This window comes from Podarcis pityusensis (assembly GCF_964106645.2).
Source record: "Podarcis pityusensis genome assembly, chromosome: 17".
In the NCBI taxonomy this organism is placed as follows: Eukaryota; Metazoa; Chordata; class Lepidosauria; order Squamata; family Lacertidae; genus Podarcis; species Podarcis pityusensis.
In genome coordinates this window covers 2702323-2728733 of record NC_138042.1, presented here as the reverse complement: position 1 = coordinate 2728733, position 26411 = coordinate 2702323, and the positions used below count along the sequence as shown (strand labels likewise).

Here is a 26411-nt window from a genome sequence, read left to right as displayed (position 1 = left end):
ATTAGGTGTCTTGTGTGAGAGGGAACCTTAAGAACAACAGGAACATTAATTCAGGAGCTTTTGTTATGATATGAAGAGAAGTACCGTACTTGTGGTGACAGACTTTTGAAGTCTTTGAGGTATTGCTATAAGCTCACAGCACATCTGTGCCATAAGCACACAGCACATTCAGCATCATAGAGTTATAAGGGCCATCTAGTCCCACCCCCTGCAATGCAGGAATCAACTAGATCATACATGACAGGTGGCCATCCACCCTCTGCTTAAAAGAAGAGCCCAGCAGCTCCCGAGGGAGTCCATTCCACTGTTGGAACAGCTCTTACTGCCCCAAAGTTCTTCCTGATGCTTAGTTGGAATATTCTTTCTTGTAACTTGAATCCATTGGTTCAAACCCTTTCTCCAGAGCAAGAGAAATCAAGCTTGCTCCATCTTCCATGTGACAGCCCTTGAGATACAGTGGTACCTCGGGTTACAGACTCTGCTAACCCAGAAATAGTACCTCGGGTTAAGAACTTTGCTTCAGGATGAGAACAGAAATTGCACGTTGGCAGCATGGCAGCAGTGGGAGGCCCCATTAGCTAAAGTGGTGCTTCAGGTTAAGAGCAGTTTCAGGTTAAGAACAGACCTCCAGAACGAATTAAGTTCTTAACCCGAGGTACCACTGTATTGGAAATTGGCTATCATATCTCCTCTTTTCCATGCTAAACATACCCAGCTCCTTCAACCATTCCTCATAAGGCATGGTTTCCAGATTCTTGATCATCTTGGTTGCCCTCCTCTGCACACATTCCAGCTTGTCAATATTCTCCTTAAATTGTGGTGCCCAGAATTGGACACAGGATTCCAGGTATGTTTTGAGCAAGACAGAATAGAATCATAGTGGGACTATGACTTCCCTTGATCTGGACACTAGTCGTCTGTTGATGCAGCCTAGAATAGCATTAACTTTTTTGCAGCTGCATCACAGTGTTGACTCGTGTTCAGCTTGTGGTCCACCAAGACCCCGTGATCACATATTATATTGGTTCAGCTGCTTATTCCTGACTATTTCTAGAACCTTACACTTTTGCTTACTGAAACTCATGTTATTAGTACTTGGTTTCCATTGGTTTCCCCAGTCTCGTTTGCTTTGTCTCCAAGTTCTCGAGCTCCTTCTGCTCGCCCGGGCCGAGGTCTTTGCGCCAGCCTGCTGCCTGCCTGCCGGGCGGGAGGGAGAAAGGGGCGCAGGAGCAGGAAAGGCCGCGCTGGGGCTTGGGCGCGGGGCGGGGGTTTCTTCGCGCCCGACGCCCCTCCAGCTCTGCGCCGGCCCCCGGCCTGGAGGCGGCGAGGGGGCGAGGGCCGGAGCGCGGGCTCGGCGGCGAGCGCCAGATCCAGTTTCCCTCGGCGGGCGGGCGGGCGCGCGCGGGCGGGCGGAGGAGGCAGGGAAGAGCGGCGGCCGGCCGGCCGGGGAGCGAGCGGCGCGTTGGCCGCGGGCGCCTGTTCCTCGGGCGCGGATGGCGGCGGCTGGGCCACGCGGCCTCCGGGCCGGGGAGCGGCGAGGGGTCGGCGGCGTGACCTGGCAGCGGGACCCCGCCGGCAACTGGATCCGGCGCCTGGAAGCAGCAGGTGAGGGGCGCCGGGCCAGAGAGAGCCGCGTCCGCGCTGAAGCCGCGCATCCTCAGCTCACTGCAGGTCGCGGGGCTTCCTCGGGGAAATGGAAACACGCATTAGCAGAACTGAAAGGAGGAAGGGCCTGTGCCTTTTATTTCAAACTCTCTTCAACTCTCCTGGGAGGAACAAGCCGCAGTCACCCGCCTCCAGATCTGTTAGTTGGTGAATGCTAAAGACACTCTTAATTTATTTTTATTTTCTTTAAATGTTTCTGGTGTGCTGCTGAAATAGGAAATGAAAGAAGCAGCACGCCCGTCCTTTCTAACTATTCAAAAAGACACCACAGTTGAGAGAGTGGTCGGTGAAAGGACAGAGGATTAATCACCTAAAAATATTGAATTGAATTGACAAGCCCTAATCTAAAACCAACGTGGCTGAAGATTGGGAAAGGAATTTGAGGATGGGGCAAAGTTGCCCTAATCCTGCCTCACGCCATTTCTTCTCCAACTCCTGTGCACTGACCCCCATTTCCTCTCCCTCCTTAGGATTTCACCTGGACACCCCAGCAGGGGACCCGGGACCTGAGCAGGCGGGGGAAGAAGGCCCCTTTCCAGAACATAGCTGTCAACTTTCGGATTTGAAAATAAGGGATCAGCAGCCTCACCTGTCCTGGGGACAGTCCACGGGATATTTAACAATCTGGGATGCAGCAGGAAACGGCGCTGGAATAAGGGAATTTCCCGCAAAAAAAGGGAAGGTTGACAGCTATGTTCCAGCAGGAGTTGCAGGCCTCCCCCTCCAACTGCGAGGCATTAATCCTCTTCTGCTTCTCTGCTCCTTCCAGCTGCTGCACGTTCAGAAAGCACAGCCAAGGGTGCTGAGGGCCAGCCTGCCGCCTCTTCGCGGGCCACAAGCCCTGCCAAAGGCCCTCGGAACCAGCAGCAGCTGCATCGAGAGCTATTGTTCACCCATCGCAAGTATGGCTAGAAGCTCCCGGCCTGCTATCACTCTTTGGTGTTTCTTGAGTGTCTTTCCAGTGGGTCTGTGCTGGTTGCTGGGCAGAACAACCCACACCTCTGGGTTCTTTCAGCTTTGTTCCAATCCCTCTTAAGGCCTTTCCAGGTGACTGTGTTTCTTTCTTGCAACGTTAAATGTATAGCTTGTTGAGAGGAAGCCAGAGATCCTTTATCAAGGAAATCCATTTTCCAGCACTCCAAACGCAGTATCTTGTTGCTCAGAAAATTGCTCTCTCCTCCCCTTCCCTGTCTCCACTGCTGGTCTGCCTATTGCAATGGTTTTTGCCATCTAGACCCACTTTGTGGAGGTGTCAGGAACACCTGTGGCTTTGTTAGCGATGGGCAACACTCCCGTTTCTCTATGCCATTTCACGACTTTAAAAATAAATAAAAGTCAATTTGGATGGCATTCTGCAAGCAGAGTTATACACATATAATAAAACTTTCCTAGTTTATTCTGGGCTGAAGTGCTGGCCTTCAGCCAGAATAATATTTCCTATGTATCTGTAAACTTGTGAGAAAAAGTATTCTGAAGCTTCACAACTATCACCCTAGTTTATCTATCCGTGAGAGAAATGTGTTGAGGTATTAACTCAAACAAAGATACTTCACCTCCTTGCCTTATGTGAAACTGCTGTAATAGTTTGTGCATATTCATGTTTCCCATTTTGAGAGAGAAACATAAAAAATTGTATTTTTCTAGGAATGAGGAGAGTGTACCCAATTTTGGGCTTGCAGCTCATGGGGTAATGGCCCTAACGAAGTTGGTGCTGTGTTAGTCCATTCCAAGCATATTTGCATATTTGTTATTTAGGTGACAGCTTCTCTCCCACCATGTAAAGTTAAAGGAGAAGTGGTGGGTGGTTTATTGTAGCAATAAACAATATCTAAGTGGACTTTATTTAAATTATGTTGGAGGTGTAACACCCTAGAAGCAGGCTGTTTTCTTTATGTGACAGAATTGGGGGGTGGAGGGTGGGAACCGGCTCAAACCATAAAGAATCATAGAATCATAGAGTTGGAAGAGACCACGAGGGCCATCGAGTCCAACCCCCTGCCAAGCAGGAAACACCATCAGAGCACTCCTGACATATGGTTGTCAAGCCTCTGCTTAAAGACCTCCAAAGAAGGAGACTCCACCACATTCCTTGGCAGCAAATTCCACTGTCAAACAGCTCTTACTGTCAGGAAGTTCTTCCTAATGTTTAGGTGGAATCTTCTTTCTGGATCCATTGCTCCGTGTCCGCTTCTCTGGAGCAGCAGAAAACAACCTTTCTCCCTCCTCTATGTGACATCCTTTTATATATTTGAACATGGCTATCTTATCACCCCTTAACTTCCTCTTCTCCAGGCTAAACATGCCCAGCTCCCTTAGCCGTTCCTCATAAGGCATCGTTTCCAGGCCTTTGACCATTTTGGTTGCCCTCCTCTGGACACGTTCCAGTTTGTCAGTGTCCTTCTTGAAGTGTGGTGCCCAGAACTGGACACAGTACTCCAGGTGAGGTCTGACCAGAGCAGAATACAGTGGCACTATTACTTCCCTTGATCTAGATGCTATACTCCTATTGATGCAGCCCAGAATTGCATTGGCTTTTTTAGCTGCCGCATCACACTGTTGGCTCATGTCAAGTTTGTGGTCAACCAAGACTCCTAGATCCTTTTCACATGTACTGCTCTCAAGCCATAAGTGCTAGAGGGCCTTAGTATGATGGACCACAGTCCTCGGTTTTTCCAAATATTTGCCCACTTTTTGAGGGTCCTCTTGAGCTATTCAGTAACACAGCAGAACAGGTTCCACTCAAGCATGTTGGTAGAGCATGAGACTTTAAATCTCAGGGTTGTGGGTTCGAGCCCCACATTGGGCAAAAGATTCCTGCATTCCATGGGGCTGGACTAGATGAGCCTCAGGGTCCCTTCCAACTCCACTTTTAGGATTCTAATGCCAGGGAAAACTCTTTTACTCCTTCTAGCAATTAATGGATGGCTGCATGGAATGTGGGCTGTACTTGTGATTATTAAAAAGAGCTGATTCCCCCCCCCCCATTATATTTTAGGGTATCTGGATTATTATTTTTTAATAATAATACTAGTTTAAAAGCAAAATCCTATACCAATCTAGCCAGAAGTTAAGCCCCATTGAGTTCAAAGGGGCTTTTCTCTCTGATAAGTGGGTATAGAATTGCAGCCTGACTCAGTAACCAAAGAGTTATGGAGAGTCTAATGTTTATTTTCCCTGCTATCTTACTGATGCTCACATGCACGTCCATTACTAGGTTCTGGTTCTTCTATTTGCTTTTACATTTTTGCCTTTTTCTTTGTGTGTGTAAGTAATTCTGGAAGGATGGGAAGAGGTTTAGCAGAGGCAGGAATCAACAGCATTGCGGAAATATTTGTTAATTGTTACCCTATGTGTGAATATTGTAAATGTGAGTAAATAATTATATACATACATCTACATAATTCCTCTCACATTCGCTCATGAATGTGTTTATGTGAGAGAACTAAGTGGGAATGGACACAGATAAAATATTGTGTCTACACAGAGAGAGAGCTCCAATTGATAATAATTTTTGTTTATTACTTTAATATTCCACCTTTCCTCCAAGAAGCTCAAGGTGGCATAGATGGCTTTCCCTCCCCCCATTTTATCCTCATAACAATCCTGTGAAGCAGGTTAGGGCGAGAGACAGGGACGGGCCCAAGGTCACCCAGTGAGCGTCATGCCGTGGTGCGGATTGTGGCCTCCCGTCTCTTAGTCTGGCATTTGAGCCCCCGCACCACCCTGTCCCTGATAATAATGCCAGCTCTGAATGTGCTGCCCCACTCTTGCTGCACAATTCATGCCCACTGCCAAGCTGGAGAAAACTGTGGCACTATCCTCTTCCACCCACCTACCTGAGTGATCGCCATCCTTCTGCTCAGGATTCTCTTTGTAACCTGATTCGCATCCCCAGCCCAAGAGGCTGCAGGTGTCGCCTTTCCTTCCTCTGCTGGCCTCCAGCCAAGCCCAGCGCCACCCAGGAGCTGCTTTTCCTGGCCACGCTCACTGGCCTACTTCTGGGGCCAGAACAGGGCAGCTTTGCAGGGGTGGGGGCTCTGCTCTGCCCACAGAAAGAGCATGTGGGCGAGGGGAGCAAAGCTCCCTCAAGCCAACTCTGATAATGGGGAAATTGCTCCTCAAAGCAATTGGGGGCAGGCAGTGAGGGAGATGGAGGAATCTGTCCATTTCTGGTCTCACATTTTTCTAACCTTACGTTCAGTCATCCACATGTCTTCAGAAATTTTCAAGTAAAATAAAACAAAATAAATCCTCATGAAAATTCCTTCAACATTTTAGTGTGAATTTATCCTAATAAACAACTTTTATATTCAATTTTGCCTAATGTACACATTTTTGCATGCACTTTCTCATAATGTATGCAATGCATTTTTGTGTTGTTTTCATAATTTCTTTTCTAAAAAAAGAGTACTGATTAAATTTGTATACCACCCTTCATCGCAAGATCTGAGGGTGGTTCATAATATAAAAATACAAAATGAGAATACAAAATACATGGTAAAACAAAAACAAATAACCAGTTCTCCAACAAACACATTTAAAAAATGATAGAATGTTCATCAGCCAAAATCTCATTATTCTGTCCCCATATTTTTTATTCCCCTTGATTTCCCCTATAATTTATCAAAGTGATTTATCAACTGTCATCATCATCAAACCTTTAATTGGCATCACATACAAACATCCATAGCAAATCAATACAGAATTCCCACCTTCCCAGTGACACAAAACATTAGTCAAATGAAAGAGGCAAAGCGGGCTAACATTACATCTCTAGGTCTCCAGGGAGATCAGACGTCTGCAATGTGTTTGAGTGCCAAAAAACCAGATAAAGATATTTAGCCACTAACTTGGTGAGCTCCTGATTATTCCCCAGTAATAGAAAATGTATGACCTCTAACTCTGGTTTCCACCTGGGGATGCAGAGTTGATCTAGGAACTGCTGGCAGAGATCAACATATAGTTTACATTTAAGAACCATATGTGTAAGAGTTCCCACCTGATGGTCTTCACATGGGCAAATTCTTTCTCCTTCCACCATTCCCGAGAACCTTCCCCATATGAGGTTTGAAGGATTTAAATTAAACCTGGCCAGCGAAAATGCCCTTCTTTTTGAGGATTAAGCAAAAATTCAAGATAAATTGTGGTTAATTTCATATGCCCAAGAAAGCTGACAGTTAAGAGGGAAACATGTTTTCTCTGCTGCTGCTACTGCTTTCAGTTCCTGGCATTCATTGTCCCACAACCTAGTTTTTATTTTAGCCTTGGCAGATGGTGGGGACATCAATTGCAAAAATTCCACTGACAACCCAAGTTGCTGTACCTTTATGTTAAACCGTTGTAGCCCCGGGGAAAGAAAGGGATCTAGCAAAACTTCACTAAGGAGAGGATCTTTATCTGTTGTGAGGCAGATGTTTAACCAGCATGTAAGAAATCTCCCAGGCTACCGTCTCTACCTTGGGTTGACCTCCCTCTAGACACAAGGCTGCAGAGGGGTACACAGCATGGGACAGTAAAAATCTTGAAGAGGAAAGCTGCCTGCACTTGTTCTACCAGCTGGGTAAACCCTGGCAGCCAGACTGGAATTCCGTAGAGCAACTGAGCTATAACTTTGGCACTGGAGACCTTGAGGGCAGAGGGGATATGCGAATTACCTCTTGTTATAAAGAAACGCATTATGGCTTGCATAGACATCTTACTGGTATTCACCGTCATTGCACAGTGCGAGGACCATAGAAGCCTATGATGGAATGTGATTCCCAGGTAGTTGAATCTGAATACCTGCTGGATGGGTTTTCCACCAAATACCCAGCTATAGCTTTTGCATGAATTCCCAAAAACCATTATTTTGCTTTTATCAGAGTTCATGCACAATTTCATTCTGGACAGATAGTCAATACAGGAATTTAACAAACGTTTTAGGCCAATTCTTTTCCGTGAAAGCAAAATCATATCATCAGTGTATAGAAGGATGGGAATGCTTGATGCATTGAGTTTTGGGCTATGGGCATCCACCTGTTTTAGTAAAGAAGTGAGGTCGTTAAGAAAAATATTAAAAAGAGAGGGAGCGAGTAAACAGCCCTGCTTTATTCCTCCATTTATAATGACAGGATCTGTCATTACATTCCCTGGTGTTGTTCTTATGCGACAGGTGTTCTTTGCGTAAAGCTTTTTGATCAAGTAAAGTAATCTAGGTTCTAGGCCCATTGTCTCCAATTTGGACCATAACAGCCCCCTGTCAACAGTGTCAAAAGTAGCCTTGATATCAAGGAAGGCCACATAAAGACATTCTTTTTGAAGCCGCGTGCATTTAGCGGCTAAATGAGATAACACCTAACAGTTGTGTAAAGTAGATTTCCCTGGCCTGAACCCTGCCTGCTCTGGACCTATGATGTTATTCTCATCAAGCCAAGTAGTTAGTTTATTTAACAGATGTTTAGCATACCATTTCCTGATGTTTGACAGTAGACTTATTGGCCGATAATTGGATGGCAGCTTTTTGTCACCCTTTTTAAAGATTGGGATAATTATAGATTGCTGCCATGAGTTAGGTATGATACCAGATCTATCTATCATAGTGAATAGTTCCTCTAGTATCGGAGCCCACCACTCTGGCTTGGCTTTGATCAATTCAGATGGAATAGCATCAGGGCTGGCAGCCTTTCCTGCTTTCATCTGGTCAATTAAAGTTATAACTTCAGTGATGGAGACAGGGGACCACTCATCTGCAAAAGTAAAAGTGGTATGGTCTTGATTATCAGGTGGAATACAGTCATCAAAGAAAACCGCCTTAAAACGCTCTACCCATTACAAAGATGGAATCAATGTCAGTGAATCATCCTGGGTCTGTGGGGAGTCTTTAGAATTGAGGGAGCTATTTCTGGTCGCCAGAAGCACCAACCCAGTCAAAAGAGACGTTGCCTTTTATAATTTGCTGTTGATTTCCTCCACTGTTCTGGCAGTCAGCAGACAGTGGTCCGCGAGTATTTCTGCACAGAGCGGTGCCCCCTCTGATAGTAGTTCATGGGATAGTTCATGGGCGCTCGTCTCAGCATTCTCCCCTGGGTGATCTCCACCCATTAAAGTGTTCCCACCTACCTGGGAATGTGCTCTACTGGATGTGGTAGGTTCTGAATTCTGTGCTCTTACGAAATCATCCAGTTTACTCTGCTTGCACTTCTGCTGTGGGCTCACTTGTGGAGAAGAGACCGGTCGCTTTTTTCTCCTAGTCATTTTCCTGGAGATGCAGCCGCTACTAATTTCTGCTGTAAATCGGAAAGCTCGGCGTCCTCCCAAAATAGGGCAATTAATCTCCACTCCTGCTGATAAGTAGTTGGTAGATTGAGTGGAGCTGGAGCTAATTAAGGCTTTCTCTGAGACTTTCCAGGACTTTCTCTAAGACTTTTAACTTGAGCTTTTAACTCAAGCTTTGTGAATATATTAGTTAAGGAAAAGCTGCCAAATGTTGTAGATAAAATACTGAGGCTGATAAAAGCTGATAAAACTAATAAAAACTAATAAAAACCGCACAACTGATGTGGAGCTCAAGTCATCTAATGACTAACAATGCCATCTTGGTAATCTATCTTTATCAACCATAGTTTCTTCTGTCCACTAGACCAATCTGCCCGCTGCCACGCCTCAGCTGCCAGGGCTCCATGGTGGGGGCACCTGATTGTGCCCCCTCAAAATTGTGTGCCCAGAGCCACAGCCCCCTGGTCACCCCATGCTATGCCTCTGCTCCCAATAGCACTCTGCTCCCAATAGGACCTGTTACTTGCTTGCTCTTCTACTTGCTTTGAGCATACCTGAAGATATCTTTATCCTCTTGCAAGCCTGATCTCATTCTGAGGTTTGGCCTGCCTGTCCTCCCTGCAACCGCACCTGTGATTTCTCCTTTCTTCCATTTCTGTACATGCCCTTCTTAAGCCTCAGCTCACCTCTAAGCTCCTTAAGCAGTCACACGGGTTTCTTTAGGTGCCTCTCACTTTTCTTTATTGTTAGACTTATCTGCCATTGTGTCTTCATTATTTCACCTTTAAGAAACTCCCATTTTTGAAACCAGCCTTCTTAAAGTCCATAGCATAGTTGGACATGCACTCTGGACTTTAAAAAGGGTGCTTTTAGTAAGTTTAAGGAACTACTGGGTGAGATCCCATGGTCAGAAAGACTTAAAGAGAGTCCAAATTGGGTATTTAGTATATTTAGGTTGCAGTAGTGCTCACATGATGATAGTGTTTGTTTCTAAGAATTCCAAAGCACCACATTCCCCCAAAATCTCTGTGTGTGTACTGAAGGGCAAACTCAAATCTACTCACTCACCTGTAATGAGATGCCTTGTTGCCTGTGGCTACCAGGCAAGGGGTTAAGCACAAAAATCACACTATCCTTTGTACTTTCTTCAAAGAAACCTGGAAATTGCAGTTTCATTGAGACAAAAGCCCAATGTATTATATATATATCGATGCCTAAGCAGCTGAAAATGTAAAATCCTTTTTACTCTCTGCCTTTTGGCAAAGGGAGCTGGGCTGCTTCTGAAGGTGTTGACGCCATTAAAAATGGGAGAACAGTCAGTTTGTAAATGAAATACTGTCGTTTTACTATGCCAAACTGTTCCTGCTTTGGCTTTCCCACCAGAACTGTGTGGGTTACACTTGTACTTTGTAACTTACTGAGTTGCCCAGAGTAATGCAACAACTCCAGGCCAATGTTGTGGAGAGTAGATTAGGAACATTAACACACAACCCTGTTAGCTTTACAGGGATCCTTAGACGGTTGAAGTCATCTTACACCCTCTTAATTCAGTAGCACTGGCTTAAGCCGTGAATTTGTTACTTGGCTCAGTGAAGGCAAAGTAGGTTGGCAGGTGGCTGCCACAGACATTAGGGAATGAGCTGCTGAGGGTGGGAAGGGGCAATTTACGGCTGTCTTGTTTTGACTTCCCTCCTCTCAGAGGCCTGAGTCTTCGTTCTAAGCCAGAGCTGCTGCAGGTGCTGGAGCACCGGAACCGGCGCCGGGACGGGGTGGAAAGTGGTGTGGAGCAGCCGTCCCTGGAGCAAGAGCTGCTGCGCTGGCAGCAAAGGCGGGAACAGGTAACACCCAGAGAACGTGACTGTGGCTGTCTTGATGTGGCTCCCTGCATCTCCTGAAAGGCCACTTGCCAGCACTGCCATGGGGTGTGTCTTCTCTATGGTTCACTCAGAAGCACCTCAGAGAAACAGGGGTTTTTTTTGTCTACAGAACCAGCAACAGGAAGAAACAGGTGATACGGTTGGGAATCAACCAGAGTTCATCCAGGTCCGGGAAAACCTACGAAGGACACACTATCCACGAGATCCCCCTCCTCTGCGTGCAGCCCCTCCCCCAATATCCAGCCCCTTCCTGCGCCCTCATCTCACTAATCGGCAGCCCTTCAGGATCTCAGCCACACGCTCATCTGTGGTCCCCAAGCCCCCAGCCCCACAGCTTCAGGGTTCCCTAAAGGGCTCCAGTCTCTCCTCAGCTCCCCTTGCCAATACATGAGCTTCCTGCCTCCCACCACACTTGTCACTAATATGACCAGACACATTATGGCTCCCTTCTGCTCTAGAGCTGGAGAGGCAACACCACAGTAGCCTTTGTCCTAAATGGCTGGGCCTATACTGCACCCAAGAGCTGGAATAACCTGAAAGGGAAGGGGGCAAGGGGTTGCTCTGATCTGGATCCCCCTTCTCCACACCACTTGTCAGTCAGATAATAAAAGCCCTCTTAAACAGAAAGTCTTGCTGCTTGTTACCTGCAGTTTTAGAGAGTGACCTGCTACTTCATCTGAGGGAAGGGGGGAATAAGCAGCAGCAGTGACAATGGAAAAGGTGAATTAGTAATTGTCCACATAGAGATAAAAATGAAAGACACAATCTTTAAAAATACAAAAACAAAACCCTTCGTGGGGTTTATTGGATATTTCATGTTTGCACACATGTTTAAAGAAAAAGCTATTGATAAGCTACATATATCCCCTCATTTCTCTTTCCCGCTCATGTGAAATAGCCACCCATGCCCAATTAATAAAGCACAAGTTACAAAAATAGCAGATTAAAAATACTCCAGATTAAGGTAGCTGAAGTTTGACAAGGGAGGTGGGGAGCTGCCATGATTTGGGGAGGTTGATAGGATACCTCCATCTTTCAGCCCCCTATTCTACCCTCCACTTGGGGGTTACAAACAAGAAGGCACTTAGTGACAGCCTGAGGGAGATATCCCAGGCTCTTTTTGAGGAGACGGCCTAGGTGTACAATGTGCCCCCATAGCTGAGGCCTCACTGCTGAAGAAACTTCACAAAAGGGTTGTCGTCAGCACCGCCCTGAAGGAAAAAGTAGATGAAGGCCAAGAAGCCAGCCAGCAACACAAAGAGGAAGAGCTGGGGCCACAAGGGCAGGTAACGTTTTGTCCCTGTGGCCCCTTCTGCTGCTTGGGTCTGGCGCTCGGGATGGATGGCACGGCGTGGCTCCACCCCCAGAGTGGACAAGCCAGGTGATTTCCGGTAGAAGATGCTTTGGTAGGAACTGCTGTCCCTGAAAAGGCAATTCCAGAAGAGAGAGAGATCATTCCTGCCACCTTCCACTAGGGCTTAGCATGAGCCCCACCCACCCTGCATAAATTAAAGGTAAAGGTACCCCTGCCCATACGGGCCAGTCGTGACAGACTCTAGGGTTGCGCACTCATCTCGCTCAAGAGGCTGGGAGCCGGCACTGTCTGAAGACACTTCCGGGTCACGTGGCCAGCGTGACGAAGCTGCATCTGGCGAGCCAGCACCAGCGCCGCACACGGAAACGCTGTTTACCTTCCTGCTATAAAGCGGTCCCTATTTATCTACTTGCACTTAGGGGTGCTTTCGAACTGCTAGGTTGGCAGGACCTAATTTATGCAAGACTGCATAAATTAAAGTCTCCCTAATACAGATTGTCATGGTACCCACCGCATACGTCAACTTTCCAAAGGGCAATGGCCCCACGTCTGCCAATGACCTCTCTCTTTTCACATTTGTAAGTGGCTGGCAATTCTAGCCACAAGTCTGGGTATGTCTCCTTTCTGCTCCTTCTACACATCTCCCCTTCCTTGTACCCAGCCAGTGGGGAAGCCTTCTATAGCGAATGCAAGAGGCCACCCTAGGGCTAGGTTGAACTGGAAAGCATTAGCAAGTGCTGTTCTTCCTAGGTAGTGCCCTGCTGTGGCATTGACAAAACGGACAACAGTGTTTCAGCAAACCATTGTGCAATGACAGATTTGGGCAACGGCCAAAAGCAAAACTTCCTTATCACTAATTAATATGAGGCACTATCCATGGATTAAGTCTCAGTGAAATTAAGAAGCGCTTCAGAGCACAGTAATGCTGTTTCCCAGCTCGTTTGTTTCAGTGGAGCTCATACAAGAGAACACCCTGGTGAATTGTTCTGCAAAGGTCCTTCCTGCTGAGAACTGGTGTAACACAGTGGCTCTATCACCTGAGCAATGAATCTAGACGTCCCTCATTCTAATATCATGTCTGCCCAAAGCAAGCCCTTTCCCCCTCTCCCCACCCATCCCCTGTGATATGGCCACAATCATTCTGGCTACCTTACAGAGCAGTTGTAAGGGATACAGAAGATAAATATGTGGAAAGTGTTTTGAAACTCCGGAAAGCACCACACAGATGCTAAACTTTTATTATCATTATATAACTAGTTCTCAGTCGCTCCAGAAGACAGGATTAGAACCAATGGGTGGAAATGGAAAGCAAGCAGATTTTGGTCTAACCATTAAGAGAAACTTCCTAATGGAAAGTGTTGTTTAACCATGGAATGGGCTACATCAAGAGCCAGTGGCCTTTCCTTCACTGGGGTGGCCAGGGGCTAGATGGCCACCTGCCAGCGATGGCTATAGTTGTTTCTGGCATTGCAGATCCTGCACTGAGCCGAATTAGGCTGAATGGCCTCCAAGATCCCTCCCAGCTCTCATGCTGATGATGACAATTACAGGGCTTGGCATCCACTGCCTGAGGCAGCAGGCTCACCTCTAGGCACTTGGTAGCACCACATTTAGCCAGTCCTGTGACCACCCCTCGTTTTATGTCTAGAGCCAATTTAGGTTCCAGAACTCCTTAGTAGCCTGAGAATAAGCCTGAGCCCTAAACCTGTAGGAAAGCCATCTCCTGGCTAGAAGGTGGTGCCAGACCCAGGAAGGGGGGGGGGGGGAATACTGAGACTGAGTATCCATCCAGCATGGGCCACGTCTGCCTCAGCAAGGGGCCAAGCATCTCGCTCCACCACCAGCTCTGCCTGGAATATTGCTTCCTGCAGGTGCCTCTGCATTATCCCTGCTTACCTCACAGATGGGACATCCTTCTGGCTAGAACTGTAGGGATACGGCTCTGCAATCTGAAAAGATAGACAGATGCCCATCAGCAAAGGGCAGCTATGAAGGGACCCTTCCCTGGGTGAATTGGATGTAAGCCCAGCGTGGGTAGCTTCCTCGTTCTTGCCACAAAGGTGAGGAACAACCTACTGGTTGGCGGGCACTTGGTGCTTCTGGACGTGCTCCACTGGTCAATGATGACACGTAACTCTGGTAGGAAGATGTGGACGTCTCAGAAGAATTGGCATCCCAGTCTGGGGGAAACAAAGACAAAAAACAAAGCCATTAGATGGAATAGGCAAGAGTAGGGATGGGGAAGGGCGGGCCAGGAGATCTCCCCAGCCAATAGTGCAACAGCATTTTTCCAGGGGGGTTGTGATAGCCACATCCCAGCTCTCGTGAGTGCTGTGCTACCTGGGGAAGGGAGACCTGGCCACAACAGAGAATGTACCCCCTCTGCTTGCACCCACCCTTCTCCCATTTGAGGTTCTTGTTGCCACCAGATAAGAGATTATTTGCCAGGCTGCCCCTTATCAAACAGTCTCTTTAATTTCCCTGGGGTCTCTCTGTTGCATCCTTAGGAAGCGGAAGTTATTGCTATAGGCATCAAGGTGTTTACATTAAGCTGAGACCACACAGGTTTATGAAACCAGAGATAAATTTACTAAAATGGAGACATATTGAATTTAGAATGTGCAAATATCACAATGAAAGAAATGCAACTCCCCCAAATTAAAGAAACTAAAAATATTCCCTTTGGAGCAAACCTAGATCCAAAGTGGATTAATGCAACCCTCTATCCCTAACCTATTCAGACCCTAAAACTCACCAGGTTCCCAGGAGAATCCCTATTTATGGGTTGCAGCCTTTTCCCTTGCATTGCCTGTATCCCCAGCAATCCCATTTCTTCTTATCATTCTGAGATCCCAAAGAGGCCTTTGCTGCTTCCTACCAGGCTCAGCAAACTTTTGTATATCATGTGTGACCTCCCTGATTTGAAGACCCTCCTGGTTCCATCTGTTTTTAGAAGCTCCCCATTTCAATCACAGACCCTTCCCTTTACATGTTTCAGGAATCTCCAACCCTCAGATGAGCAACATGCAGTTCATCACATCAGCGGTGACAGGTCCCTTTTTCTTGATGTTTAGGGCCTTAGAAGCAAACGTATACATTCCCATATGATACACAGACAGTTCAGGACAGTAAAGCTCAATTCCTTAACAGGTGTATCACAGCTAGGAAGGATTAACCCTCCCTATGTGCTGCAACCTCCCATTTGGTCAAACTCCATGCAGCAATTAGGCTTGGGAAAAGATCTTCAAGTGGAGGCCGGATTCAAGATTAATTGCTGCAATGAAGGTGGGGAATCTTCAAAGAGATTTCTGCAATCTTCATGGGAACTGCAGCTGGAAAGGGAAGCGGCAGTCTTCAAAAGGGTCACCCTGCTCCCTGCCAGCGATTAAAAAGCTAAATAAAAAAAAAAAACCAAGCCTAATTGCTGGGGAGTGAGAGCGCCTGTGTGTCAGGTGCTTGTTGCACCCACTTTTGCATTGGCCTTCACCACCACTAGCAGGCGGTTAGGGAATGTGGCCTGCAGCCTGAAAAAGGCTCCCCCTTCCTGAGATGGAGTGCAGTGCTAAGTATAGTATCAGCTGATGGACTGAATTCAAGCCCACTAGATGATGTAGCCTTCTGGTCTTCAGCTGGTAGTTGGGTCACAATAACAGCAGAATTACCACCATATAAATACATGGTTAAAAAAAAATCAGAAATGGGTCCCCAAATGCAATGGGTAAAAGTGGATCCTGGGTCTGAAAAAGTTGGAAACTACTGGGGTAGCCAACTCCTGCAGAAAGTGAGCCCCATAGCACTAGCAAAGCCCCTGCACAGCACTTCCCAAGCACCCAACAATTACTGGATGTTTGGGAAGTGCTGTGCAAGGGACTTGGGTTATCCCACTCCTCTGCCAGCTGCCCATCTGTTTAGTCATCCAATGGCAAAATGCTGTTAAGTGACTGACAGCTGGGTTGTCCCACCCACCTGGTTGGCGTGTGGGAGGTGGGGGCAGATAAGGATCTGGCCTGAGAGGGCAAAGAGGGTTCCCCACCCCTATGCTTCAGCTCTGACTCTACATGGCTGGTTTCTCTAGACCCCCATCTTTCCTACCTTCAGTCGCATATGTGGAGCGTCCTTCATGGCGAGGCAAACGGTAATTTTCACTCAGGTAGGACCTGGTGGGACTGGAATCTAGGGAAGGACAGGGTGGGGGAAGATATTTAGCAAAAGGGTTTTCCTCTCCTATTAGATTTCATGGCTTTGTTAAAAATGAGATTTCTAGGCTTTGTGGCTGTGGGGAAATGTTAATGGGGAGAGTGGGAGACAGGCAGCAACAGCAGGCAGCAGAATAGGCTTCAGCACACTGTATTTCTGCGCTCACATTATATGGATTGTAGATTAATCTGTTTGAGGTGCAGAATGTTGATTTTTACAGGGCGTGCCTTCCTTGTCACAGCTAACCCAGACTGTCGGAACACTGCAAAATCAAAACTGCTCACCTAAATTCACCGATACTTAGTTGCACTTTGTTCCATCAACAAATCATTGGGACAAGAGATCCTAGACTAGCTTAAAGTTAATTTTCATAGGATTTCGCTTTGTAAACCGCTTTGAGGGGCTTTTTTATAATCAAGTAGTATATAAATTTTATGAAATGAAATAAATGACTAATCTTAGTCTACGTATGAGATACTGAAGCCAAGCTGAGACAATATAAACCGTTTGGCTTATCAATTTTAATTACTGTATTTTCAGAAAGCAAGACTTGAATGTGGAGACCAGTGGAGCCCCCTACCTTTATTTATATACTCAGAATAGTATTCCTTGGATCCTGGAGAGTCATAGTTTTCTGTTACATAAGTCCTTGTAGAGCCAAGAGCTGGGAGGGGCAAAATGAATTGGAGAGTTTGGTTTGGTGGCAGCAGTTGTCCTTTGTTCCCCAAAAGTACTAGAAAACTGACAACACACCCAGGCTATGCTGGCCTGCCCTGATCTCCCCCGAAGAGATGATCCCCTTAGTGATGAAGATATTCCACCCTGACAAAGCTACCCTTTTTGCTCCCCACATCTCCTAGATTGGTGCTCTAATGGTCCCTAAATTCCTCCCTACAAACCGGCTTTCTGTTTTACTGGGAATTCAGGAGTTATTTCTAAAACGTCTCACCTTCTCGCCCATAGTTGAGGTTTGGCCTGCTCTGAGGACTCACAAAGGTCTCTCGGATGTAGCTTTCGCTGGTGGATGGCTCTACGTTTGTAAAAACATATGGGAAGGAGGGGCATTAGGACAAGTGTCTGACAGGGGGACCTTTCCCTGTTTCCCCCCAATTATTCTCACCTGTGGACAGTGATCCTTTTCCAGGTGAAGGACGCTTTCTACGCTCAGTCTCGTATTCATAGACTTTCTTTTCATAAAGTTTTCGGGTTGATCCTGAAGGACAGAATCCAAGCTGGAGGTTAACTCCTAGATGACAAAAGTTTACTGCTCCCACAAGACTCTCACTCATGCCTCTTTCAAACAGCTGCCCACTTCAAAAGCCCACCTGACCTTGCAGCCTTTTCCACACACCCTCTGCTGCTTGAGGATCACGGCAATATGGATGGCATGCAAATACCTCAGTTAACCAACAAGGTTTTTTCAAAACAATTATCCACTTTGGCAGCTTTCTTCTCCCTCCATTCTATCTTCTAATGTTAAGGGACAAACCAGGCAAGATAAAGGCTCCCACATTTGTTCTTTGTGGCTGCTTTTCTTAGTCCCCTTGAAAGCACGGGCTGGTGATTATTGATTTTTAAAAGAAGGACATGGTGAATTCTCCCCATCGTATGCTCCATTCTTCCAGACACCTCTCTCTCCAACCTAGCCATACTCAGAATAAAGAGCTGGACAGGATGGTGTGTGACAGGAAGGATCCACCTTCCCTTACCCACTGTTCCCTTCTGCTATGTAGAAGGCAGGCTTTTGGGTGGCTTTTTTTCTAGAAAAAAAGGTGTTGGAACCTTGTTCTCTTATAATGGCAATGGCGCCCACATGAGAGGTGCCGCAACTGAGTTCCGGCAAGTTCCAGCTGAAAAAAAAGCCCTGGGTGGCCTGATCCAAGACAAGACTGGGCTACTACATCTTTACAAATTCAGCATACAAGAGGGAATTTCAGTACGTAAAGCTGAAAACCCCTCCCCTTGTTGGCATCTATCTCGAGAGACAATGGAGTGCGCCTAAAAGGGGGGTGGGGAGAAGACAATTGGTGTGTTAGCAGCAAACCTGGGGTGCAAACCTGCCCAGTCCCAAAGGAAAGCGGAACAATATGTTTGGCACCAGCTTGGCTGCAGGAGTTGCTGGAAGGAGGGCGTACAAGGTGCCATCCAACCGTCTTCGGGACTCTACTCCAGATTGGTTTAGGATTTATTCTTTAGCCTTTTCTTCTCCTGAAGATGTCCCACAAGGCAGTGGAGGTTTAGGATCAGAGATTTCCTTCTCCTAGATGGGTTACTTTCCCAGGTGGACAAGCCCTGGCATCTGTCTCTCATTTCCCACAACAGCACATGCAGAATCCACCTTCTTTACCATTCTTTACTATTGTCTGCTCAGTCCAATTCTCTTTTACATCTGTCCACTGTAACAGATTCCCCTGTTTACATTTTATGTGTAAGCTGTAGGCCTGGCTTACTGAGTTTTCCCTTTCTAAGCTCCAATTGCAAATCTATTTCATTCCCCTGAGAGAGACAGGTGTAGTGCTAGAGTCCATACCAACAAGAGGCCCGTGTGGGATGCTGTATTTCTTCAAACGGGCAATAAGCTCTTTATCTGTCAAACCTTCATACGCCTCCATGGTGTTACCTAGAAAATACAGAATGGGGTTGGGGGAGCATGAAGGGAGAGTTACACACAGTACTCCTCATGCCATGATTTTAAGAGGAAATAAATAGATATAAATATATTTTTAAAAGACTACACCAGCAATTAAAACAATTTACCCTGAAACAAAATGCAAGCTGGTAACAAATGAGATTGTGACAGGTTCCGCACAAAGAACCATTTCGTAAGTGGGGATGATTTCAGTGAAGCAAAACGAAGTCAGGTACTCACAAAACCAACTACATGAGAATGAACTAAGGCAGGGAAACAAAAATAGTCTGCAATCCTAAACACAGTTCACAGAGAATTAACTTCCATGGAACTCAATGGGACTTACTAGTAAACATTCCTAGGATTGCTCTGTGCATCCAGTATCCAATAAAAGGGATTGCGAGGGGAATGTGACACGAGAAACTATGGAAAATTAAGTGCTTTTTTTCTCCACTGTCCCAAGAGAGGTGAGACAGGCCCCAAAGGCAGCACTGCCTCAGCAAGAGCTCTTAACACTTACAAGTGATTGATTGCTAATGGGTTGGGCAGGGCAGGGCAATGTGATTTGAAGCAAAAGCAGTTTATTGACCTTGCAAATGAACAGTTGCCAAAGTCTATAGAAAGGGCATGTAATTTCCCAACTACTCACCAGGTGGTGAGAAAGGGGACTGACCTCCTCCTGCTCTTGTAGAATTGGCTGCAGATAGAATACATTTCAGGCACATCCAGATGGATTTAATGCTAAATATGTGATTTTCAATTATTATTTTTCTTTAAAAAAACTGAACTGGGAAAATATCCAGATTAAGATTTCACAAACACGTGTACATATACAAACACCCACACACATTTTTAAGCCCTGCTAATTTTAAATGCTATAGAAACATATAAAAATATTTTTTCCTAAATGTTTCTGCAAAAATTCAAAGTATGTGGAAGTGGATGCCAGATTCAATTCTCCTGTTTGCCTGGTCCTGGATAGGTGGATGTGTCCCCTGGCCCCTTGTCCATCTCTCCAGGCAGGAAAGGAGACCTGGGCCCCAGAAGCCTATTTCCAGCTGGCCGCCTGGGTGTTTGATACACATTTTATACATAATAGTGGAAATTTTACAAATATTACAAGTTTCTTTTTAAAATACGTAAACATTTTAAGTGATTTTAAACTTTTGGTACTGAATAAGGTACAATATGAATGGTCTCCTCTTTTAAAAAATGGGAGCAGTTGAAGGTGGGGAAGGTAACACAAGAGAATATTTGGCCCTGAACTCCTCCCAACTGCCCATGTTCGCCCCGGAATGGCGGAGGCAGTTCAGCAGGAAGAGCCGGCGGAGACGGAGGCTGGAGGCGGGCAGGTGCCCGGTGTTTCTCCGGAACGGCAGCCTGGCAAGGCCGGGGGACGCCAGGGCGAGGCGCCGCCAGAGGGCCGCGGAACTCGGGTATCGCTCCCAGGACAGAGGCCTGTCGGGGCTCCAGTCCGAGCAGCGCCCGGAGCATCCCTTAGCCGGAACGCCAAGGCCGAGGGAGGAGCGTCAAGCGACCGCGGCCAAGTTTCCCAAAGCCAAGGCCGCGGGGCTGAGGCGGCCAAGCCGACGCGGCTGGGGAGCGGGCGGGCGGGCGGGCGGCGAAGAGCACTCGGAGCGGGGAGGGAGCGCGGCACCCGCCGCGCCACACGTGCTCCATTCCGGCGCGGCGGGCCCGGAGGGGCGGCGAGCGAGCGAGCGAGAGGCCCCGCTCGGCCTCGGCGCTGCCCAGCCTTCAGCCCTCGCCCCTCTCGCGCTCCCTCCCTCCTCCGGCCCCCGGCGCCCCAGCTCGGTCTCGGCGTCCCTCGCTCTCCGCGCTTCGCCCGCCCGGCGACAGGCAGCCAGCCTCCTCGGGAGAAAGGCCTCGCCCGCCCGGGCAGCCGCCGAATCCGGCCGCGGGCGGGGAGCTGCGAGGGGGAGCCCGCCCGAGGGAAAGGCGCCAGGAAGGCGAAGCGGGGCGCCGCGCCCTACCTGCTGCTGCTGCTGCTAGGGGCGCGCTGGGCCGGGCAGCATCGCCGAGTGACTCAGGCGGGATCTCGCCTCGCCGCCCTGCTCCGCCGACCCCGCCCGGCTCCGGGGCGGGCCTCCGCGACGCGCCCTTGCCCCGGGCCGCTTGCCAGCTCGCGCAGGCAGCTGTGGGCCCGACAATGGCGAGGCCGCCCGCCGCCTCCCGGCCTCGGGAGCTGAACCCGCTTGCCCCGGGGATCTGGGGGGGAGGCTGGGGAGTCTCTCCTCGCCTTGGCCCAGCGGGACTCGGGCCTGATTTCCTGCAGGGAGACAAGCCCCTCGTCAGGCAGCCGGACATCTAGCAAGGAAAGCCCACCTCTTTATTTTATATCTAGGAAAATTTTATATTTAATTCTCGGTTTCTTCCCTGCCAGACAAACCTAGAAATATATTTTTGCCATTCTTTGAAGCATCTTGTTATGCCTACTATTGGAGCCGTTTGAAATAAAAATAGCATTTTAGGCAAAATATTCATTTCTATAACCAAAACGCTGCCTATTAGAGAGAGTTTCATTCTTCCCCATAACTCAGTATTTTTTCTTACATCTTTCCATGTCTTTACATAATTATTTTGAAATATATTGGAGTTTTTCACTGTTAATCATATTTCCAAATACTTCACCTTTTTCTCAGTTGTCAGCCCACTGGCCATCTGCCAACCTTTTTTTGCCTGTGCATCCATATTTTTCACTAAAACCTTAGTTTTAGTTTTATTTGTTTTAAGACCTGCAACTTCTCCATATTTCCTTAAAGGGACCCCTGACCATTAGGTCCAGTCGTGACCGACTCTGGGGTTGCGGCGCTCATCTTGCTTTATTGGCCGAGGGAGCCGGTGAACAGCTTCTGGGTCATGTGGCCAGCAGGACTAAGCTGCTTCTGGCAAACCAGAGCAGCGCACGGAAACGCCGTTTACCTTCCCGCTGGAGCGGTACCTATTTATCTACTTGCACTTTGACGTGCTTTCAAACTGCTAGGTTGGCAGGAGCTGGGACTGAGCAACGGGAGCTCACCCCGTCACGGGGATTCGAACCGCCGACCTTCTGATCGGCAAGTCCTAGGCTCTGTGGTTTAACCCACAGCACCACCTGCGTCCTTCTGTGCCACCCACATCCATATTTCCTTGTTTCCTCCAATAACTTAGGTACACTTGTCAATGGTTCTTCTACAGAAAACACCACATCACTTGCAAAGGCTTTTACCTTATAATTCCGTTGGCCCATCCATATCCCCTTTATGTCAGAATTATTTCTTACCCTCCGCATCAACACCTCTAGGACTGATACATGATTGAAGCAGTGATAAGGGGTCCAGTAATGGTAAAAGATGATTGCCTCAAAAGATGGCAGAAGGATATTTCTAAGTTTGTCTGGCGGGGGGGAGGGGGCAAAAGGCCAAGGATTAAACATAAGATACAGATATAAAAGAAAGAGGCAGTTTTGCCCGCCCAGACCTCAAACTGTATTATGAGGATGCATGTTTGGTGTGGATTAGGGACTGGATAAAACTGGAATAGGAAGAAGCATTAGATTTGGAAGGTCATGATAATAGATTTGGATGGCATGCATACTTATGGTATGGGAAAGGGAAAGTGTACAAAGGATTTTACAACCATATAATCAGGAGATCACTAATGAGGTTGTGGGAGAGATACAAAGATTTAATAGAACAAAAAACACCTTGGTGGTTATCACCAATTGAAGCTTTGTTACTCAAACCACTTGGCACAAAGGGGAAGTGGCCTACATATAGAGAGAGATTTGCTGAAAGACCAAGAAGGAAAATGGAAATTAAAAGATTATGAGGAAATATATCATTTTCAAAGTTGGTTACACTACAAACAATTACATGAGATGTACAAGGAAGACAACAAGAAAGGGTTTAGTTACACAACTTCTACATTTCAAAAGGAAGTTATAGAAGTGAAAATGCTGAAGAAAGCATATAGTATCTTGCTAGAACTGGAGACAAAAGATGAGGAGGTCAAATCGGTCATGATCAAATAGGCACAAGATATAGGACATAATGTACAATTTGAGGACTGGGGAAACTGTGAAAAATAGATTTAAAATTTACAAACTGTTCTCTTTTGAAATAAAATTACATGAAAATGATGTATAGATGGTATATAACACCAGTACAGATAGCAAAAATGTATAAAACTGGGTCAATCACATGTTGGAAGTGTAAAGAAAAAGAAGGGACTTTTTATCATATGTGGTGGGAATGTAGGGAAGTTTAAAAAAAACCTTGGGAAATGATATATAATGAATTGAAAAAAATGTTTAAATTGACACTTGTAAAAAAAAAACCAGAAGCATTTTTGTTAGGGATTGTAGGACAAGACTTGCTAAGAAAAGTAAAGAACTTATTTATGTATGCTACAACAGCAGCAAGAGTCTTGTTAGCACAACGATGGAAGAATGAGGAAATACCATCAAAAGAACTGTGGCAAGAAAAATTGATGAGCTATGCGGAATTGGCCAAATATAAACTGCGTGAAAAGGACAACTGTGACTTCAAGGAAGAATGGTAACTTTTTACAAACTATATAAAAAGACAACAAAATGAATTGGAGTCTTTGGCAAGTTTTGAATAAACATTCACAAATTTATTAGCTGAACATGTGATAGATAAAGTAAGGATATGTACAATTTTACAACATGCAGAAAACAATATATGTAAAGAAATCAGGGAGGGGAGCTGAGGGAAGTCCTTAGTGGGGGGGAGAGGGAGGGGAGGGGGAAAGGGGGGGAAATAATGTAACTGATTAAGAGGATTGGTAAATTGTTATGTGGAAATTGGTTAATAAAAATATTTTATTTTTTTTAAGAAGAAGAAGAAGAAGCAGTGATAGGGGGGATCCTTGCCTTGTCCCCTTCTGTATCTTACATTTTTCCTGTAATGGCATTATTTACAATCAGGTTTGCAGTTTGATCTGTATAAATTGCCTTAATTCCTTTTATGAATATGACTCCTAATTCCATTTTTTTGTGTAATAACTTAATCATAAATGACCAAAAGCAAAAAGAAATTCAATAGGGACTAATCTAAGGTTCTGCACCAATATAAGATGAGGGATACCTGGTTTGCTAGTAGTACATGGGAAAAGGATCTAGGGGTCTTGGTGGACCACAAGCTTAACATGAATCAACCTGAGAGTGATGCAGCAGCAAAAAATGCTTGGAGCACTTCAGGGTCCAGAGCCCCTGAGCCAAGCTGCCTGGCAGTTCTGGAGGTATAGCTGATCTTCCTCCAGCAGGTAAAATGCAAAAGTCAGGCTGTCAGTTCCGGGGGGGGGGGCGCTCCTCCGCACCTGAGAGTGCAGAGTGCAGTGGGGGGCAGGTCTGAGGGATCCACTCCCTGCTCTCATTTTATCCTATACTCACCCCTAGGGAAGGGATGTGGAACCCCAGCACATCCGCAAAGAGAAGAACATGGGACAGGTGAGTTCGTCCCAGAGCCACTGGCAAGGCTATCCTAAGAGTTTTCTCTTGTATTCCAAGTCCTACTACAGGGGAGGGACACCCCAGGCTTTAGGGGCCAATCCTGGCCTTCTCCCCAGAACATGGCTCCCCAGGGAAGGTGCCCCTCCCACTGACAGCTGCCCCCTCCCCTGCCTTGCCCCGCAGCCCAGCACCCTGCTTCCTCCATCGGGCCCCACATCGGTCGCTAGGGGGGTTGGGTTTCCAGATGCTGGCCCAGATGGACTGTGGGTCGATCCAGCCATCTGGCTCTGTACATCTTTGGACTAGCTGCCCCCCCCCCAGCTCATTCCTGCCCTCTTCTGTCCCAAAAAGGAGACCACTTGCTCACCTGACGCCATGGACTGCTCTGGGCCTTGCAGGGGGGGCCACCCTGTTGCTGCGTCTTAAGCACCTGAACCTAGAAGAGACAAGACAAGAGAGCGACTCAGAAGCCGGCAGCCCCAATTCTTGGGGGATGTTTGTGTGTGAGGAGGGCCATATGGCCCAATTCCTTCCATCTCTCTGCAGTTCAGTGACCTGAAAGGGCATCACTAGGAAAGAGGCAGCCCAGACCACAAAGGGCTGGCAGAGAGAGAAAGGAGGCCCCAAGTGCTATGGGTTCAAGAGCTCCAGCCCAAAGGAAAGCGAAGCATTGCCAGCTGTTTAAGGGCTGCTCTGCCTCATCTTCTTAGGACAGCCCTGCCCTTCCTAGAGAGGGAGGCGACCCCTAGGAGGGGCCTCCAAGCATCAAGGTGTCCCAGAAGAGGAGCAGAACATGAGGAAGGTGGTGGAGTCTTCCTTGGAGCCAGAGAGACCCCCCAGGAAGGGGGAGAAGGCTGAGGTCGTAGGGCAGCTGGAGAGATGCAAAATGGAGCCAGGCAGAGGTGTAGTTGGAGGGCTGGACTAGGAGGACCTGGGAGAGCAGGGTTCGAATCCCCACTCAGCCATGAAGCTCCCTGGTGGACCTTGGGCCAGCCTAGCCTACTTGGCAGGGCTGCTGTGAAGATAACAATTGGTGGCTGGGAGGCCACCTTGAGCTCCTGGGAGGAAAGTGGGCTAGGAATGTCCTAGTAAATGTAAATGATGAGAGGGGAGAGAAAAGGGGAAGACAGGGGAACAGTGTGGAGGAGCTGAGCTCTCTGGAGAAGACTGGCCGGGTTGATTTCCAGAGAGCCAAGGCTGTGCAGGGGACCCCAGGACTTGCCCCCCGCCCCCCAGGAGACCAAGAGAAAGCAAAGGAATGCTACTTACAGTCTGCACATTTTGTTCACGGAAAATTCCACCCCCTCTCTAAACTAGCTAACTATCTAAAATGCCCACCAAAGCCTAACTCTGACCCCACCCCCAGCACTTAGCCTAAGCCTAAGCCCAACCCCTGCCCTAACCCTACACTTACCCCTAACTACTCCTCTCTACACAAAATAAATATACAGTGGTACCTCAGGATATGTTACCCGAGGTACCGTATATGGTAACGTAATTTTGAGTTACAAACGCGGCAAACCCGGAAGTGTATACTTCCAGGTTTCACCGTGCGCGCATGCACAGAATCACTCTGCGCGCTTTGCGTGTGCGCAGAAGCACCGCCTCCAGATATGGACTTTTTGGGGTAAGTACGGAGCCCCAGGATGAATTAAGTTCATATCCGGAGGGTCCACTGTATACAAAATATATACAAAATGTGCACAAAATAAAAATGTAAAATAAAAAAATTTGAAAATAAAGAACGGAAAGTAAAATAAAAAAGTAAAATAAAAGTGTTTAAATAAAAAGTAAAATAATAAATAAAATCAAAATAAATCGAATCAGATAAAAGTAATTAATCAAATCAAAATCAAAATAACAATCAAATGAACCCCTCTCCTTATTGTCTCCAACCACCACCAACTCCTCTCTCTACTACTCAACTCGCCTCACTACTAACCCACAGTGGCCACCTGCAAGTTGGTGGCTTTTAAGGGAGAAGCAAGAGATGTCACAAAG

General features: G+C 47.1%; 3 protein-coding genes across 5 annotated transcripts in view; 2 read left to right on the top strand and 1 right to left on the bottom strand.

The window, feature by feature from the left end:
* The first annotated feature begins 1482 nt into the window (after positions 1-1482).
* Positions 1483-11724, top strand: LOC308466526 (uncharacterized protein). The gene is made up of 4 exons (XM_080987363.1): positions 1483-1605; positions 2435-2567; positions 10619-10757; positions 10906-11724. Exons 1-4 carry the CDS (start codon positions 1494-1496, stop codon positions 11185-11187), a joined length of 666 nt encoding a protein of 221 aa, XP_080843489.1. The 5' UTR covers positions 1483-1493; the 3' UTR covers positions 11188-11724.
* EMD (emerin) lies at positions 11564-24802 on the bottom strand. Of its 3 annotated transcripts, none has more exons than XM_080987328.1 (10): positions 24778-24802; positions 19587-19634; positions 18839-18928; positions 17429-17521; positions 17258-17338; positions 16889-16972; positions 16204-16284; positions 14188-14291; positions 14008-14060; positions 11564-12218 (listed from the first exon to the last, which is right to left on the bottom strand). In XM_080987328.1, exons 1-10 carry the CDS (start codon positions 24785-24787, stop codon positions 11963-11965), a joined length of 900 nt encoding a protein of 299 aa, XP_080843454.1. In that variant the 5' UTR covers positions 24788-24802; the 3' UTR covers positions 11564-11962. The 3 variants fall into 3 exon arrangements, with proteins under 3 accessions (XP_080843454.1, XP_080843452.1, XP_080843453.1); XM_080987326.1 differs by lacking the exon at positions 24778-24802 and adding an exon at positions 20929-21277; XM_080987327.1 differs by lacking the exons at positions 19587-19634; positions 24778-24802 and adding an exon at positions 20929-21277.
* The window catches only part of CCDC22 (CCC complex scaffolding subunit CCDC22), a 178266-nt gene continuing 172440 nt past the window's right edge, over positions 20586-26411 (top strand). Inside the window, exon 1 of the mRNA XM_080987316.1 lies at positions 20586-20590. The gene's annotated coding sequence lies outside the window, so the exon portion shown is untranslated. The remainder of the gene's footprint in view (positions 20591-26411) is intronic.

Coding starts and splice junctions, on each gene's coding strand:
- LOC308466526 (XM_080987363.1), top strand. CDS start 1,494: ATGGCGGCGGCTGGGCCACGCGGCCTCCGGGCCGGGGAGCGGCGAGGG. Junction 1,606..2,434: donor CCGGCGCCTGGAAGCAGCAG/GTGAGGGGCGCC, acceptor TGCTCCTTCCAG/CTGCTGCACGTTCAGAAAGC. Junction 10,758..10,905: donor GGCAGCAAAGGCGGGAACAG/GTAACACCCAGA, acceptor TTTTGTCTACAG/AACCAGCAACAGGAAGAAAC.
- EMD (XM_080987326.1), bottom strand. CDS start 21,262: ATGTCCGGCTGCCTGACGAGGGGCTTGTCTCCCTGCAGGAAATCAGGC. Junction 17,522..18,838: donor CCCACACGGGCCTCTTGTTG/GTATGGACTCTA, acceptor TCTGTCCTTCAG/GATCAACCCGAAAACTTTAT. Junction 12,219..14,007: donor AAGGATGTCCCATCTGTGAG/GTAAGCAGGGAT, acceptor TTGCCTTTTCAG/GGACAGCAGTTCCTACCAAA.